At 40.6% G+C, this 19,309-nt stretch overlaps 1 protein-coding gene across 1 annotated transcript; it reads right to left on the bottom strand.

Moving 5' to 3' along the window:
- Nucleotides 1–6: 6 nt before the first annotated feature.
- On the bottom strand, nucleotides 7–18,322 carry FMO3 (flavin containing monooxygenase 3). The gene is made up of 8 exons (XM_006766994.1): nucleotides 18,120–18,322; nucleotides 12,327–12,515; nucleotides 10,971–11,133; nucleotides 9,412–9,554; nucleotides 7,639–7,838; nucleotides 4,705–5,060; nucleotides 2,852–2,924; nucleotides 7–438 (listed from the first exon to the last, which is right to left on the bottom strand). Exons 1-8 carry the CDS (start codon nucleotides 18,249–18,251, stop codon nucleotides 96–98), a joined length of 1,599 nt encoding a protein of 532 aa, XP_006767057.1. The 5' UTR covers nucleotides 18,252–18,322; the 3' UTR covers nucleotides 7–95.
- Between the last annotated feature and the right edge of the window lie 987 nt (nucleotides 18,323–19,309).

Below are 19,309 nucleotides of genomic sequence, written 5' to 3'. Positions count from 1 at the left end.
GGAAAGAGCAGGTATGAGATTTTATACGTGTACATGTATAGGCATATCAGTAACTGAACGTCTAGGCTGAACTCTGAGACCCAAGAACCCTTTCATTAATAAAGTGCCAGCCAAACAGGTAGAAGAAGCAGTGGAAATAAGAGAATTTTAAACAAGTTGTGAAAAGGTTGTGGTCTGTGAGCTTCACTGACTCTTCTTGTCCTGATTGGCTTGACTGTCCGGTCCCATTGGGTCAAGATGGCCTTTCTGGCCCCCTCCCACTTTCCCGGTCCCATAAGTCGAAACTGATATGGGCTACAAGGACCAAAGAACACCTGCAGCGCCAGCTGGGGATCAGTCAGGAAGAGCCATGGTATGTTAGGCTTGGCCCCGATGAAGGAGCCCAGCTCGTCCATGTAGGTGATGTAATCTGTCTGTAAAGTCTGGCTTTGTCCGAACCTGAGGAAAGAAAAGAGCACATAGGAATGAGTTGTAAACAGAAGCACCGATTTCTTATTTTCTATCTCAGGAAAACTCAAATTTTAGTCAGCACCTCTAGTAACACCCACACTCCTCTCTTTTGCCACAACATTAAATTTATAATTTGTTCTTTGGCTATAAATAAGCTTTTTATTTTTCTTTCCTTCCTAATTTCTACTCAACTTTGATGTCATTTTAGGCTTTTGCCTCTGGCCATGTGGCCTGAAGTGAACTGGGTTCTCAATTTGGCTGATTAATTTAGTTTTCTCTTTAATACATGATTATTCTGTTTTTAAAATTTATTTTTAACTCTAGTTGGCATGTAATTGAACACTCTGGATTCATCCATGTTGCAACTGGCAAGATTTTATTATTCTTTTGTGGCTGAGTAGAATTCTATTGTATAAATGTACCACATCTTCTTTATCTATGCATCTATTGATGGACACTTACGATGCTTTCATATCTTGACTACTTTAAACAATGCTGCAATGAACATAGGGGTGCATATATCTTTCAAGATTATTGTTTTCATTCTCTTCAGATAAATACCTCAAAGTGGAACTGCTGGGTCATGCTGTAGTTCCATTGTTAATTTTTTGAGGAATATCTACTGATATTCCTCGCCTACACTTGCCACTTGTTGTCATTTTGGTAATAGCCATTTTGACAGGTATAAGGTGATACCTCATTGTTGTTTTGGTTTGCATTTCCCTGATGATCAGTGATGTTGAGTATCTTCCATGAGTCCATTGGCCATCTGCATATCTTTGCAGAAATGTCTGTTCAGGTCCTCTGCCCATTATTTAATCAGATTTTTTGTTTTTGCTATTGAATTATATGAGTTCTTTATATATTTTGGATAGTAACCTCTTATTGGACATATCATTTACAAATATCTTCTCCCATTCAGTAGGTTGCGTTTTTGTTTTATTGATGGTTTCTTTCACTGTGCAAAAGCTTTATTTTTCTTAAATTTATTGGGGTAACTTTGGTTAATAACATAAATTGTAGGTGTACAACTTTATAATATAACATCTGTATACTCTATTGTGTGCTCAACATCCCTAATCTAATCTCCTTCCATTATCTTATTTACCTTTTTCATCTTTCCAGCACCCCCTTCCTCTCTGGTAACCAACGTTCTGTTGTATCTATGAGTTTTTTGTTTGTTGCAAAAGCTTTTTACTTTGATCTAGTCCTATCTGTGTATTTTTCCTTTTGTTGCCTTTACCCAAAGAAACATGTTAAAAAACATTGCAAAGACTGATGTAAAAGCATTTATTGCCTTTGTTTTCTTCTAGGAGTTTTATGGTTTTAGGACGTACATTTAAGTCTTTAATCTTATTGTAGGTAAGTTTATTTTTGTATATAGTGTAAGAAAATGGCCTAGTTTCAGGTTTTCTTGCATTTGTCTTGTTTTGCCAACATCATTTATTAATGAGACTGTTTCTCCCCCCCCCATTATATATTCTTTCCTCCTTTGTTGTAGATTAATTGACCATAAGCATGGGTTTATTTCTGTGCTCTGTATTCTGTTCCATTGATTTAGGTATTTGTTTTTGTGTCAGAACCCTACTGATGTGGAGTACAATTTGAAGTCACAGAGGGTAATACCTCCAACTTTGTTCTTAGTTCTCAAGATTTCTTTGGCTATTCAGGGTTTTTTTGTGGTTCCATATAAAATTTAAGATTATTTGTTCTAGTTCTGTGAAAAACACTGTTGATATTTTTATAGGGGTTGTATTACATCTTCCAGTTCACGAGCATTAAATATCTTTCCATTTACAATATTTGTGTTTTCAATTTTTTTCATCAGTATCTTATAGTTTTCAGTGCAGATTTATTCCTATACATTTTATTCTTTTTGATGAAATTGTACATGAGATTGCTTTCTTAATTTCTCTTTCCGATAATTTGTTATCAATATGTGGAGATGCAACAGAAAGTTGTATTTTGGTTTTGTATTCTGCAGCTTTACTGAATTTGTTTTAGTTCTAACAGTAGTTTTGGTGTGTTTTTTTTTTAAAAAAGGAGTTTTCTATTCATAATATCTTGTCATCTGCAAATAGTGACAGTTTTTCTTCTTCCTTTTCAATCTGGATACCTTTTATCTTTTTCTTGTCTGATCGCTGTGTGTAGGACAGACATGTGGCTAATGAGAAAGAAGCTCTTTGGGAAAGTGTTATAATCATTTCTCAACCTCAGCACTACTGGCATTTTGAACTGGACACTTCTTTGGACTTTGCCAAATGTCTCCTGGGGGGCAAAATCACCCATTTGAGAACTTAGTTTTATACAGGAGAAATGTAATGACTATTCTTTTCCCACCTAATATTGTTTGATTATAGTTAGTCTTCTAATTGTTTCATTAGCATGTACAACCTCTTACCACTTGAGTTTCTTTCCCATTTTCATATCAATATCATCCATCATTTCCTTTGTAGTTGGCAGGGTACATGAGTCTAGAGAAGAAATGAAGAGAGAAATATTGAAAAAAGCAAATCAGAAATGTATAATTGACACATGATGAATTTTATTCAGTATCTTTAGTAGAGTAAAAATTCATAGAAAGAAAGATTTGAGAAGCCAGTGAAACCTGCTTTGGGAATCTCAAAGCTGGTCTGCAATGAGATAGTGACAGCGGAAGGGTTCGTAGCTTTAAATCACCCAATCTCATATTCCTGTGACCTTATGGAGGGCCTCATCCTCAATATACTCAGGAGCCTCATGCACATAATAGCTAAAAGAGTTTCTTCAAATTTCTTGTCTACTTCTTCTTATTAAGGATTCTTTCAAGAAATAATCTGGTGAAATAGTTCACTCTTAAGGTACATGGCAATGAAAATGGGACAGAAGACAGAAGCATGTTTTTTTTCAGAATCAGCCTGCAGCCAAAGAGGATATTGTAAGGTCTATAAATATCTAATCACGATGTTGTACGCCCAAAACTAATATGGTATTGTATGTCAACTGTAATTGAAAAATAAAACATTTTTAAAAGGGGGCAGCAAAATCTTTTTTTAGTTTTTTGTGATTTTCACTACATCATCCGAGGTTTTTTCCAATTGCTGATGGTAGCTCGTTGGCCTTTGTAACAATGGCAAGAAGTTATTGTGACATTCACAGTGTACAAACACATCCCAGTCCTTGTTAGCATATTATCTCAACGTAGTGGTGCACTGTGGTCAGATATTTGCTGTATTTCTATTAGAATTTTAATCATGTTGTTTGATGTTGTGTCCTAAGTGCCAAGACAGAGCCTGGCACATAGTTGGTGCTCAAGTAATATTTGCTGAATGAATAAATAATACCCTTTGTTTCTTATAAATTTTTTTTGGGAGGGGGGGTTATATACTGTGTCCAATCTTCCTACCATACCTCAGGCATGAGGCACTGTTGTGCCTTTCAAGAGAAAAGACAATAGGAGTATTTTATAGGGGAGCACTGTTAAAAAGATCACATGACAGGGCTTTTAGTGGTAATTCTCCTCCGAGGTATACATAAAAGAAAAGCTAATTTGCCGAAACCGGTTTGGCTCAGTGGATAGAGCGTCGGCCTGCAGACTGAAAGGTCCCAGGTTCGATTCCAGTCAAGGGCATGTACCTGGGTTGCGGGCATATCCCCAGTAGGAGATGTGCAGGAGGCAGCTGATCGCTGTTTCTCTGTCATCGATGTTTCTAACTCTCTATCTCTCTCCCTTCCTCTCTGTAAAAAAATCAATAAAATATATTTTAAAAAAAGAAAAAAAAAGAAAAGCTAATTTATCCACAACGTACTTGACATGTCCTTTCCAACCTTTGCTATGTACTTTGACATTTCAGTGACCCACTGCTATCCTTCTCTTGCTCACAGCCTTTCAAAGTCCTTCCAATTCTCCCACTAGAAGTCTAAGCTCTTTAACACAGCTTATATGGGCCTTCCACATCCTGGTTCTTTCCTCCATTTCTTGCCACTCCCTGCCTCTGCTTTATATTGCCTCACACCAAAATGTTTCTGGATCCTCACACACTTTATGCTGTTCTCACATTTATGTCTTTTCCTCTTGGAATAACTCACTGTCTAGCTCCCCTCACGGGAAAACCCTAAGGTTTCCCCTCTTGTGGCATTTCCCTCACCCTACTTTAAATTCTCTGAGGTCAAGCAGCATGTCTATCTGGTTCCCTTTACGTATATCTCTAGCACCTAGCTTGGTATCTCAGTAAACGTTTGCTGACTGACTGAATGAAAGAATGGCCCACCTACTTGCAAACACTTTAGCAGCCCAGCGGGCTTGCTGGTCCGCTGTGGGGATGGCAGCCCCAAGGGACTGGACAAAGCCAATCACGGCCAAGGTTGGCTTCTCCATCATTGGGGGGAAGATGCCTTTAAACAAGGTGACCTCATTGTTTCTGCTCTTGATGATGGAGTCATCAAGGAAGGGGTAGGCATACGCATAGCCTGTTGCAAAGATGACAAAGTCAACGGCCTCAAACACGGTCCCATCCTCAAACACGGCTGAGGTCTCTGTGAACTCCTTCACACCAGGCTTGATGGACAGTGTGCCACACAGGATGCGTGATGGGAGCTCATCATTGAACACAGGCTCTTTCCTCAGGGCACTGTGCAGACACAAGAGACAAGGCCTTTGCTGTAAAGTACATCATTTCCAAGAGATATCTACAACAGCCCTTAGTTTTGCAACCAAATTTGAGCAGGTGAACATCAGCATGAGGACAACGGAATTCTCTTCTTTTGGGTAATTCCTTTCCTATTGCCTAAAGCAGTTCCTAAGAATTTCTGTCTGAGCTGCCTCTTTTGGTGCCTGGAAACTTGAAAATGCTCTTACGGGTATGGGTATGTAACTCACCAAAAGAGTTAGAATAACACTAATTTGGAGGCATAATAAAGTGGTTGAGTGTTGACTCTGCAACTAGATGACCTAAATGTATAACCTAACCCCATCTCTTTCTGGCTGCTACTTCTCTGCACTTGTTTTCTTCCGTGTAAAATGGAGATAACATAGAATCTACCTCATGAGGTAGCTCTGAGAATAAAACAATGTTCTGTAATGCACTTAAAAGAGTGCCTGGCACAGGAGAGCATCATTATTATAAGTGAACTATTACTGTAGCTGAGGTCGCATCGTACGTGAGGAAATCAGATTTGTTATGGTGGGCTGTTTTATTGCCATGCCTTTCATCAACTGTGGTCACAGAAGAAAGTATAACAATTTGGATACTGCACTTCTGTTGCCAAAATTCTAGCCCCCGCCCCACCCCCCCCTTTTTATGATATTCTTCATTTTGAGTTAACTTTCAGGGATTTGGGACTTTCTTCTATCTCAAATCCTAAGTAACTTTTTAAATCTTAGAATTTGCCCCTATTCTTCCACACTGTTCTCCACCTCTCTAACCCTGCAATCTCTTCTTTTACCTTAAAAGGTGACAACACGTAGGTCACAGTGAAACCTGTTTTTCTCTCCCCTTTCCCACCTCTGCTCTCCACGGCAGGAGTGAGAGTATGTCAATACCTTAGGCTACTTGGAACCCTTTCTAGGAAGGAGCTTAGTTCTTAGTAGTAGACTTCCAAAACTGTGTTTCAGTTGTCTCAAGAACAAAGGCAAAATACAATTTGCAGTTACTGTTACAGGACAAAAAAAAAATAATCTTAACTAGCTCGAGCGTTAGAAGTTCTAGTACATTAAACATAATTTTAAACGCATGAAATCACCTTTTCTTTTTTCTTTAGGGGCCCAGCAGTCTGCCAGACTAGGTCGCATCAGTGCGGTGGAGTGAGGCTCTGGCTCCCAACCCTGGCATTTGCTATTTCAATTTCCAGTTCCCTCTTGTTTTTCCTTAACCGTTTCTCTAAACACAATGCAACACTTCTGCTGGCGTGGGCCAAATATAAAATTTCTCTGTGGATCCTCTCTTTTCTTACCCATTTAATTTTTTTTTTTCTGTTGATACAGTGATTCTTCTACCTAGAATGCCTTTCTCATTAGAAGGGGTTGGGCTCTGTCTCCCTAGAAAAACGCATACATGAATCTCTTTACACTTATTGACTTCATCAGTTCTGTGGAAATCAAATACCTGGTGTGTCCCATGCCCTCTGACCATCCTGGAAAAATGCCAACTCTTCCATGGAGGAGGAGGTGCGGGCTTTTGTTTTGAGACTTCTTACTTGCTAAGACATGTTAATTGCTCCATAGAATCATATTAAACATTTGAGGCTATTAAGAACCAGTGTTTTGTGAAGCTTTATAGTTTACAAAGTAAGTTGTATATATTTTTAATCTTACTGAAAACCACAACAGCCTTGAGGAGTAAGTATTATTATTTCTATCCCCATTCGCCCATAAGCATAGACAAGACGTTCCTTAAAAAAACACACAATTTAGCCCTAGCCAGTTTGGCTCAGTGGATAGAGCGCTGGCCTGTGGAGCAAAAGGTCCTGGGTTTGATTTCAGTCAAGGGCATGTACCTTGGTTACAGGCTCCTCCCTGGCCCAGGCCCTGGTCAAGGTGTGTGCAGGAGGCAACCAATTGATGTGTCTTTTTCACATCGTTGTTTCTGTCTTTCCTTCTCTCTTCCACTGTCTCTAAAAATCACTGGGATATCGGATAAGGATTAAAAAAACAAACAAAAAAACCCCCACACAATTTATGCCCAGTCAGTCTTGCTTAGTGGTGGAGCATTGACCTATGAACCAAAAGGTCAGGGTTTGATTTCTGGTCGGGGCACATGCCTGGGTTGTGGGCTTGATCCAGTAGGGGGCCTGCAGGAGGCAGCCAATCAGTGATGCTCATCATTGATGTTTCTATCTCTCTCTTCCCCTCCCTTCCTCTCTGAAATCAATAAAAATATATTTAAAAAATCACAGAGTTTATGAGTTGGCTCAGTCCACAAACCTCTGTCTAGATTGTAGCTACCACAACCAAATCCTGCACATCAGGGTGATCTAGCTGCCTGCTCCATCCCCTTTTGTACTTTTCCATATGCCTTTCCCCACTTGACTAATTTCAGTAAGATTTTTATCCCATACCTGATCTCTGGGTTTACCACGTCTCCTATATAGTCATCCATTCAATCCCGACCAGCCTCAGTGAAATAACTAAAGTAAGATCTAGAGAGGAAAAATTCCACTTAAACTAGAGCCCCACTCTTTTGAATGATAAGTATGTGTTATTTGCAGTACCCATTTAAAGGCATCAGGCCGTAGTTCTCATGCTTAAAGCATGTGTTCATCTTCTTCACGTATAGCCAGTCAGAGAGGAATGAAGGAAGGACATTCTGGAGAAAGGATGCAAACCGCGTAATGTACACCATGTCCCAAGGATAGCCGTCCTCCCAAACCCGGCTCATGACCCAGGAACCGCTTCTGGTGCTGATCATGACCTGGTGGGGGAAGCAACATTGATTTCAATATCATTCTGTGAGAAATAAGCAGATACAACACAAGTCTATGGACATATCCATGTATTTATTTCCTTCACTCTCTAGGCAAGAGCATCTCTAAAAAGGTGGGTTCATAATTGAAACCAGATAGGGGCAGACCTACTCCCCTCTCCACCCTAGAAGGCTAATGCATAGTTGTTGAAAGAATGAGAACCTACTATCTCAGAACCAGAGGGCTCTGTATTCAGCCCACAAACATGTTTCATCTTCATACACTCAGAGAATAAGATGGTAGGTCTGGTAGAAACCAGCTAACCCAGTGGACCTCAGTGGTGGAGTTGCTGGGTTGTGTGTGGGAAATGTAGCTAAATCTCCAGCTGAAATGAGGCTGAGGAGATGCCAAGGATTGAATTCTGTTCTCTGTCCCTGGTTTCCTTTGCTATTTCTCTCTACACACCTACCCAGCACCTTGTGGGGTAGCCCAAAACATGGCAGCTGCCTCAGCCTGGAGTCAAGCCCGGCTGCCTGCCTATTGTACCACTTTTGTAATAACCCAAGGAAAAATGACTTTAAAAATCCTAAGCTTTTCTTTCCACATATTTACGAATTTATTTATTGAGCACCCATTTCCTTAAAAATATGCTGTTTCTTCAGGGTCTCCTGGTCATGTATGATGCAGCCTGGAGTCCTCTGGGAAGCCTTCCTTGACTCCATCCAGGCTACGTTAGGTTCTTCTTTCATGGTGCTGCCACTGCCACAGCTAATGTCGCTGATGTCTCATTATTTCCTTTGGCAATGGTATGCATACCTGTCATCCCACCTCCACCCATTGCCTGCTCCTTGAAGTCAGGCAGTAGTCTGACTTGTTTGTGTGTTTGTTTATAAAAAGTGCCTGTGCCCCGCCGGTGTGGCTCAGTGTTTGAGCATCAATCCACGAACCAGGAAGTCACGGTTCGATTCCTGGTCAGGACACACGCCGAGGTTATGGGCTCGATCCACAGTAAGGGGTGTGCAGGAGGCAGCCGATCAATGATTCTCTCTCATCATTGATGTTTCTATCTCTCTCTCCCTCTCCCTTCCTCTCTCTAAAATAAATAAACAAACAGAAAAAAACAAATCTGAAATTCCTACATTAAAAAAAAAAAGTGCCTGATACTGGTTGCGCAGTAGCTGTTGAATAGATAAACAGTAGTAAGAACTATACCTTGTGTATCTTCCAGACCTTCAGGGTGGTAAGTGATAAGAATTACTATTAAATAAGTAAAGGTAGAGCTTGACTAGCCACCAGTTTGCTTGGAGGTGATCAGAACATAAAATTAGTAAGAAATGCGCACTTGCATATGTGTATAGCACATGCACTTACCTCTGGTTCCAGCAGAATGCACTTCCATATGAGCATGGCCACATTACCTTGCTTCACAGGGAGAATGTCGATAGTCTCCCCTGATTTAATGGGCATATATAGCAGGGGGATTCCTTGTGGTAAGACATGGCAAACACCGTCCTCAGTGTTTGGTTTAGTAGCACAGCCATACTCCAGGTGTGTTTCCCCCAAACCTTTCTGTTCGTTTACCTGTGTAGCCAGACGACTGAGCTCCACCGCAATGTCACATCCCGAGTTCCCCAGGCCAATCACAAGGACTCTCTTCCCCTTGAAGGCCTCTGGGCCCTTATACTCCCGGCTGTGGAGGTAGTGGCCCTGAAACTGGTCTAGGCCTAAGTAGAACATGGGGAAGAGTTTGAGTTGATTTGAGAAGAAATTATAAAGACTCACGTATTTTGATATTTTTATTTTTAAACCTCCTATTAGCAGTCTTAATTTTTAAAAACAGTCCCTATTTGAAATGCATTTATCCTTTTGATGGTTTTTGATAAGAAACCTTCAAATAGTTACTATTAGTGCCTTTAAGAAACCCTTAAGATAAGAGAACTTCTATTTTGTTAATCCTCACCAAGGACATCCCCCCCGCCCCCAACATTGATTTTTTGGAGAGAGTGGGAGGGAGGCGGAGAGACAGAGAGAAACATGGATATGAGAGAGACACATCAATTGGTTGGCTCCTGCATGCATCCAGACCAGGCCCAGGGATCGAGCCTACAATGGAGATATACACCTTTGACCAGAATCAAACCTGGGACCCTTCAGTCTGTGGGCTGGCACTTTAACCACTGAGCAAACTGGCTAGGGTGAGAACTTCTATTTTGATAATAATAATAGCTAATATTTATTGAGAACTTACTGTGGGCTAGGCCTTCTGCTAAAGGCTTTATATATTTTAACCATTTAATCTTGATAACATCTCTGGATGATAGCTATTGGTATTATCTCAATTTTAAAAGACAAGGAAATTGAGACAAATAAGTGGATTACTAAATTCACGTGGTAAGGAACCAGTGGAATAAGGAGTTGAGGCCAGGTGTTCTAAGCCTACACTATTTATTGTAAGCCTAAAGGATATAGACTGCCTCTTAACATTCGTGGTTTTGACCTTCTATTTTCCCAGAATCTCTACTCTTTTAATTATCTTGGCCTATGAACATCATGCCTTGAGTTGGGAACTCTAATATTTTCGAGTGGACATGTGTTTCTGTTGGAAGGAAGAAAGAAAGGCTGTTTGTGTATTGTATTATTTGACGTTTGCTACTTTTGTATAGTAATGGAGTGTGCCAACACACACACACACACACACACACACTGAGAATTTTAAAGTTAATTTGCAAAATGTGGATATATATATGAAATTAGAAAACCCAAATTTCCTCTATAAATAACAAATGTGTTTATGTTATAAATAAGAAAATGACTTTCTTTAAACAATTTTGCAGTTGAACTCTATTTTTGTGAATGTATCACTTCACTCAGAGATCCCATGTGCTGTCAGGACTTAGATTCGAGTCTAAGATATGACCTGTGTCTTCATCTTAACTCTGACTTACAGGTCCTTGATTCGTTTAGTATAGAGGCCCAGGAGGCCAATTATTACTACATTTCACATAACATTAAACTTAAAAATTTTGTTTTGAAATCTTTGAGACCTGAAGAATAATCAATATACAATCTACGGAAAGATCTAGTTCAACATTGATGTTTGTGTATAAGTCCCAAAATTATTACGTATTTCCCAAACTTACCAGGAAGAGAATCATTTGGCAGATTGGGGTACACATGATGTCCCGAACAAACCATCACAGCATCAAAAATAGTTGATTCCTGCTTCCCGTTCTTTTCTGAAACAACTTCCCATTGGCCAGTAACTAAGAAGCTGGGACATTTCTTTACACTAGAAACCAGGGTCTTAAAGAAAATCAGAAAGAAATTTATTCTAGTTATCATTCTGCATTTAACATTTTAGCTGTGTTTCTGTGGAGGAAATCACTGTTGTGAGCTCTCCTGGTCATTGAGACATGTATGGGAAGACATTCAAATAGGAGTCACAGTGAATCTTCAAATCTCACAGGGAAAATTCCTTACTGGGGTATCTTTACTCGTTAGACAAGAAGTTAGTGGATTTGGGGTATCTAACTGCGGGTATTCTGGAGGAAAATGCCATTTGCAGTCTGCCATCCTCCATGACATTCATGACTTCTTCCTCTTTGTTCTCACTTCCCATCTGTTCCTTATGTATGAGAATGTCTTAGGGTTCAGGACAGTCTCTCCGTTGCTCTGAATAGATACTCTTCCTTTGGAAATATTAGCTACTTTCACAGTATCATTATTATGTAAGTATATGTAAAAATCAAATAAAATATTAAATACAATTGCAATCATGTTTATTATAATTAATAAATTATTTTAATTTATAACATTATAATTAAGAATCATAATTGGGACAGTAGATAATATAATTTTATTTACTGTTATTTAACACAACAAATAAAATTATATATGTAATCCAACATCATAATTTTTCTGATTGTTTTTTGAGGTATATGTGCTCTGTATTTAACAGTAAAGAACTGAGGTTAAGAGTTCTAAACAAAGGTAAAGCATTGCTGTTATTTTCAAAGTCAGTGCCTCAATGCCATAATTCCCAAGGCTCCTAGTCTAAGGAGCTAAGTGGGTGGACAATGCTGGAAAAAAGCTGTATTAATCATTCATTTAAGTTGCTACTTTCTTCATAATGGAAGAATTTCTAATGAATGCCATGCTTTCTTGAGCCACAAAGTATTGACACAAATAAGAACTAGAGAATTTGAGATTGTTGCTAAAATATGAGAGCATGAGGGTGGAATGCACATGGTGACAGCGTTTTCTGTGGCATTTTCAAAGCTCTCAGAGATTCATGGGGAACATGTTTAGGGACAAAGACAAAACAAAACACATCAACAATGCATGAATACTTTACAGTCTGCACCAACACAGCTTACCTCCAGTGGGGGCGGTGTTTAACCATTTGGCTCTGATTCCTCTAGGTGAGTGCTGTGCCCTTGCTTTCTCTCTAACCCATACACATTTGATGTCAACAGCACAAGTTACAAGGCTCATACCTCAAACTGTATATATCTTAAAAGATTCTTCTTTTCAGCAAATGTCCTTATGTATTCCTGGAGCTTGCCATGGTGCATGAAGTTGGGGTAATCCTCAGGGTACGGGAAGTCCGGAAAGCACATCATCTCCTTGGAAGAGTTGGTGAATACAGACGGGTAAATGCTGGCTCTGTCTTCTTCTGCATGTTCCTGGAAGAATAACAAAGCTTCAAAAGGAAAACAAGAATGCTGTGGCCCTTAGTGGACATTCAGTGCTCTGATGACTGAAAGCTTTTTAATATGTAAAAGAAAATAATAAAACCTCCCGAAGACCCATGAAAAAAATGAACAGGTCTCTGTAAGTTCTGGAAAGAAAGCCATACATAGGCCCTGGCTCAGAGTGGGCCACTGTCAACCTTAGTCCTTTTATTCTGTTTTTTTTTTTTTTTTCAGTCCCATAGGGTTTTCTTTCTTTTTTCAATCAGAGCAGTGATTCTGATCTGACACTTATGTTAAACATATTCTCTCTCTCTCTCTCTCTCTCTCTCTCTCTCTCTCTCTCTCTCTCTCTCATCCAAAGGAGGCTGCAGCTTTTAGCCTACTTAATTGACTATATGGTGTTCAGCAAACTCTTCAACAGCAATAGAACCCTCTGTTGAAGTGGTTTCCCAACTTGGATGAAATCAGAATCACCTTAGACCATAGATTCCTGGTACTACCCCCAGAATTTCTGACTCAGTGTGTCTGGGATGGAGCCTGAGAATTTGCATTTCCAACTATTAGGCAATTGTTGATGTGGCTCATCCAGGGACCGCATTTTTTGGAAGTGAACTCTGTGCTTGAGGAGTTCCCTAGCTCACCAATTAGCGGCTTTCACTCTTTACGAGGAAACATAGGAAACCAGAAGCCATAGCCCTTGTGTTCCATGGGCACTTCACTTTAAAGTCACCGTGTAATGGAAAAGCAGCTTCTTTTGAGAAGTGGTTGAAGGCTTAATTGAGAAGTCAACATTTCCTCTCTGTTGCAAGCACAGGGCAGAAGTTCACACAATAGGCTGCCTGAGAAGTGCCTTCAAAAGTTGGCAGCCTCAGCTTCCCCAAATCCTGAGGGAACTCCCATGGAATGATGGAAAAGAAAGGAATGTCATGTTGCTGTTGGACTCAAGATGTCTGTCTCCTGCCAGCCCCAACTGGTGTCAAGAAGATTGAGACAAAAAGTACTGGAAAGAATTGGGAAGATTGTGTCCCTTGGGGCTGCCCGAGGCCTCAGTGTTTTCCCTGAAGTTGGACATAACACTTCATCTTCTCGTGGTTGCTGTAAGCTCACATTTTAACTTTTTAAACCTCAATTGAAAGTTTCTGCTAAGTCAGAAAGAGAAGGCTCATGCTTGGGATGTTCTCACATCTGTCTTCCCTGTTCCCCACAGCTGGTGCCTTTCATTGACAGTTAAGAGAAGAAGGGTTGAAGGAGGTTTCTCAGCTGCCCATTGAAGGCAGGGATTGCTGAGGTGCAGGCTGGGGACTAGTTTAAAAAATGTAAGCTTCTGCTCTTGAATGATTTCCATGTTGAATGAATCTATGCCCTTTGGCCCCTGGACCCCAGCCAATCAGAACACAGGGAGAAGAATGTGTGTCCCACAGCTCCTTGGATTCCCTCCCTCCCCACAAGAGGCTGTTCTCCAAAACAAAAGGAAATAGATGTATTGTATAACAACAGACAGTTGCTCCAGAGAGCTCCCATTTTCATTATTTCAATATGTTGGGTGGTTCCGTAAGGCAGAAATGAAGCTCAGACTCTGCCTCTGGCTGAGAGAGCTTGCCCTAAACCCAGAGATCCAAGCAGCTACAGGCAGTTTCTCACCACCTGCCTGGAGTTATCACTGCATCCATGTCTCATCTTTGCTGCTAGATAGAACATAAGCAACTTGAGGGCAAGGTCAGAGGCAAGTTCAAGAACGCTGTACGTGCATTTTAGTAGTCTGCCTTGATCTCCTTTCGTTTTCCGTCTCTGCTTATCAGTCTCATTTCTCTTGATCTAAATGTACCCTCGAGGTCCAGCTCAGAAATTGCCTCCTCCCTCATGCCTTTCCTTGCCTTCCTCCTCACCAACTGGAAATCATCTCCCTCCACCATGCTCTGATGGTCTTCACTGCCCTCCTCACACGTTCACTTGTATATAGCTATCGTAATGCTTCCTTTCTCTCTGCTTTTGAAATACTAGCTGCCTGCCATACCTCTTATCTGCAGCTATGCTTAACACAGTGCCATATACATAATTACACAAATATGTATATTTGTTGAATGAATAAATGAATAGATAAGTAGAACAAAAGTTCAGATAGTTCTGTTTCCCCCCTTTACAGCCAAAATGTTCTGATCTATTGTACTCAGGTTGTTGAGCAAGCTCTTATTACAGCAGATTAAAATTGTTTGAGGCCAGGAGGCCCTGTTAGAGAGTATGTGAAACTTAAAACATGCTCATACTCAACCGGCTAGCGTGTAAACCCAATTTGGCTTTTATTTTATAGGAAAAGCACACAGTGAAAAGTTCAGAATGATCAGGTTTCTTTCTTCTGGAACACCTTTGCCTAACAGGACTTGCAACATGATAGCTTATATAATACATTTTTCAAAAATCCCTTTCTGATCAGACATTGTACCAAGCCACTTTTCTTTGAAAAGAAGGAAGGATTGTGATATGTGGAGGGGGCTAAAGTTTACAATTTTTGTAATGTTTGTAGCAACATAGGGCCTTTGATATAATTTTGCTTATATACATGACCTCATGGAAAGGATAGCACAGAGTCTGACTTTGCGGATAGCACAGAGTCTAACTTTGCATCTTACCGACCTATCATCTGATCTGGCTGCACTGCTTAACTTGGACCCCTGGGTACACCATGTTCAGTGCCTTCTCTGGAGTGCTGGTTACCCTATCTAGAAACCTCTTCCACCTGGTATTGTCACCCTGTTGGACACTGGGCATCTGCAGGGTGCCATTCACAGGCAACAGTGGCAATGGCACTCTCTGTAGTGTGTCACCTAGTGGACATCCTTCAAGTCTCAGCCAACAGCCATCAGTGCAGGAAGTTTTCCCTAACCTGCTGAGGTTTCAGTAGTCCACCCTCTTCTAAATCTCAAGGCACTTGCTCATTAAGTTAACAGTCACCACGTTGACAATCTAGTTCAGGGGTCCTCAAACTAAGGCCCGCGGGCCACATGCAAATACAAATATTGTATTTGTTCCCGTTTTGTTTTTTTACTTCAAAATAAGATATGTGCAGTGTGCATAGGAATTTGTTCATAATTTTTTTTTAAACTATAGTCCGGCCCTCCAACGGTCTGGACAGTGAACTGGCCCCCTGTTTAAAAAGTTTGAGGACCCCTGATTGTTGTAAGGTTCCATAATCTCATATTTGAAACTCTTCTGGCCACATATATTTTAGAATTTATAGACTTGGGGATGATTTTCCATAATACTCCTTGTGAGATCTGGGAGGGGGAGAAACCCTATAAATAAAATGCAATAAAATTCTGCAGAGAAACACAAAGTGGAACAAGTGAAGACTATAAATAGTCTTGTGGGTTCAGCTCATGCTTTGTAAGACTTTAGGACTCATTTGCTATCAAAGGAGCTTTTGCCCATTTTGATAAAAGGATTGTGGATCTATGTGGTAGCTTGTTTCACCAGATGGAGCAGAAACTATTTATGTAGAGTGACTATGTCACCTATATTAGTCATCTTACTACCTAATACACAACTCTGCCAAAATAGATGCTCAAGCAGCATTTAATTGTTGCTAATGAGATAACAGAGAACCATTTCATGATTTAGGCAAAGCTGGCCATATCTCCCTGAGCAAATGTAAATAAAGAAAACCGACCCAGCTGGCATGGTTCAGTGGTTGAGAATCGACTTTTGAACCTGGAGGTCATGGTCGGGGCCCAGGCCCAGGTTGTGGGCTCAATCCCCAGTATGGGGCGTGCAGTCAGCAGCCAACCAATGGTTCTCTCTTGTCATTGATGTTTCAATCTCTCTCTCCCTCTCCCTTTCTCTCTGAAATCAATAAAAATATATTGGGCTGTGTGTGTAAAGAAACCTGAGTTCTTTTAAAAAAAATCCTTACCTGAGGATATTTTTCCATTGATTTTTAGGGAGAGTGGAAGAGAGAGGGAAAGACAGAGAAATATCATTGTGAGAGAAACACATCGATTGGTTGCCTTCTGCACATGCCCAGGGCCCTTGACCAGAATTGAACCTGGGATCCTTCAGTCCCCAGGCCAACACTCTACCCACTGACTAAAACAGTCTAGGGCAGAAAACCGAATTCTTAAAAAACAATAACCTCTTGATGATTCCCTAATGAAAAATGAAAATTAATGATCTTATAACTTATGTAATATTTTCAGGATTATAGGACCCCTAATTTTAAAAAAAAAATGTTTTCATTGATTTCAGAGAGGGAGAAAGAGAGAGGGAGAGAGAGAAACATTGATGTGAGAGTGATACATCATTTGGCTGCCTCCTGCGTGTCCCCTACCAGGGATTGAGCTGGCAATCTAGGCATGTGCCCTGACCAGGATTTGAAACAGTGACCTTTTGGTGCATAGGACAACAATCAACCAACTGAGTCACACTAACCAGGGCCCCAATTTTTTATATATAAGCTTTTGAGGTGAATACAAATGTGTTCTAAATTCACACTGATAACACTCTATTATAGCAACCTGTTGTTGCAGGTTGGGTTACAACAGACCAAGGGAGAATACATTAACAAGGTGAATGATGTGGATATAATTAATGTCTTTAAGCCAAATACATATTGCCTACATCCAATAACAATGGTTGGGGAATTCACAACAAAAAGCTAGATTTTTTTCCAAAGTTGGCTTTTGAAATTTAAAAATGGTGTTTATAATGAATATTTCCTTATTATTTCTACAGCAATGAAGCTGAATGGTAGGCAATCTGTTTTTCCTCTGGATTTGGAATTCATAGAGTAGTCAGTAATCACACAACCCACACACACAGTCATTTATGAAAGCTTATAATGCTTTCCCAGTAGACATGAGTTAATTATAGAATCAACCCATTAGAACTGGAAGACACACTAGCAAGAACTTAATTTCCAGCCTCTGCATTTGACAAATGAGCATTTGAGGCCCAGAAAGAAAAGTGACTTGCCTAAAATCTATCTGCCCAGAAAACCTAGGAGTTGAGACTAGAACTTGGGACTTCTGACCCCAACTAGGTTTTTCTTTTCCTTTTCTTCCAGGTTCCTAGGATTTAAGAGCAATAGGTTCAGAATCCTGTCAGTCACACGGGGAGGCAGTGGGGTGATTTTTGTCTAATTACTGACATTAGCACTCTTTGCAGTTTGGAGATCTGGGCTTTGTCAGACTGGTCACAATCTATAATAATAAAAGCGCAATGTGCTAATTAGACTGGACGTCCTTCCGGATGACCTTCCGGATGAAGCCGGGCCTGCAGCTGCTGGATCGAGGCAGCCGCCGTGGCTGCGAGGGAGGGATCCAGGCAGCCATCGTGGCTGTGAAGGCCTACGCTTTCACAAATTTCGTGCATCGGGCCTCTAGTGTTTAATAAGTTGGAGACATCCTTTTCACAATAAGCCCTTTGCTGGTGTGAAATAGTTCTGAATGATTGGACATTAGTGAGATGAGAGAGGTGAGATTTTACTTTCCAGATCTGGAACTTTTTGTGACCTTCCTCCACGTCCGAATTAGAACTGGTTAGATTTAATTTGCTGTATAACCCATCTCCTTTCTCTTGGTGTTCCAGTGGTGTGCCACTCACCGAGAATTTCCACAGGCCTCCAACATCATTGCTCCTTTCGAAGCAGGTGGGCTCCAGCCCCTCTTCCAGACAGCACCGTATGGAGGCCAAGCCACTGACACCAGCTCCAATCACTGCCACCTTCTTTGCCATGCTTTCCTGTCCACAGGGTTAATCGGTCAGAGCTGCTTCAATGGGGTAAAAGATAAGAGTCTTTAGCTTCAAACTCTAGAGCCGTGGTAATTCAATAACTAGCAGAATAAAATGTTTCAGTAGTCAAGTTCCAAAGTCTCATGCACTTTACTGCAAGCCTTGTACACAAAGTCTTGGTTTGGCATTTGAAAGCAACCCATTTCACAAAGCCAAGTGATTGAATGTCAGGATACTAGGGAGATGAGCCAGATCTCCAGGCACTACAGCTGAGAGCCTTAGAGTTGAGAGCTGAGCTTTTCCTTATCAGCGCCTTTCCCCAGCTATTATCCTTACCTTTGTTGTTGCTCCGAGGATGGCGGGCCGAGGTTTAAGTGTCAGGATCCTCACCTTAACAGAAGAAACTAGAGAAGCATATTAACAGTTTAGGCTCATTATTATTATTATTTTTTAAACCACTTTTGCGATAGTAAGATTCTAAATCTGGTTTCTTCTCCTAATTATTCAAGATGCCCAACATAGCCGAGTCAGTGATTGCTAGAGCAGGAAGGACTTGGAGGTCATCAATCCAGTGCTCTCAATGAAAAATGAAGCAATGGTCACTCCAAGATTAGAAATTGCTTCTTTAAGGTCTCAGAGCCAACAAGTAAAGGTGTCAGAACTAAAACTCAAGCCTTCTGCATGCAATCTATGGGGCCACATCACCCCTGCACACTTTGGATGCTTGGCTTAAAGGGACCTTACTCTTATTTCAATGCCTTCCTTTTCCCCAGAGAACCAACAGTTTTCTAAATGTAGAAGAGAATGTCTGTAAAACTTGTTTTTGTTGAAAGTATTACTGATATCTCTTTTATTTCTTCTGTTGACCCCCCTCCACCCACTCCACAGGCTTTCCCCTCACTATTGTTTGTCCATGGGCTATGCATATAATTTTTTATATGTGCCCGCAACCAAAGTACATGCCCTTGGCCAGAATCGAACCTGGGACCTTTCAGTCCACAGGCCAACACCCTATCCACTGAGCCAAACCAGTTAGGGCCCTCATTGTCATTTTAATTTGC

Source organism: Myotis davidii, unplaced genomic scaffold, assembly GCF_000327345.1.
Source record: "Myotis davidii unplaced genomic scaffold, ASM32734v1 scaffold580, whole genome shotgun sequence".
In the NCBI taxonomy this organism is placed as follows: domain Eukaryota; kingdom Metazoa; phylum Chordata; class Mammalia; order Chiroptera; family Vespertilionidae; genus Myotis; species Myotis davidii.
The sequence above is the reverse complement of the archived record's forward strand: the minus strand, read 5'-3'. Positions and strand labels throughout refer to the sequence as shown.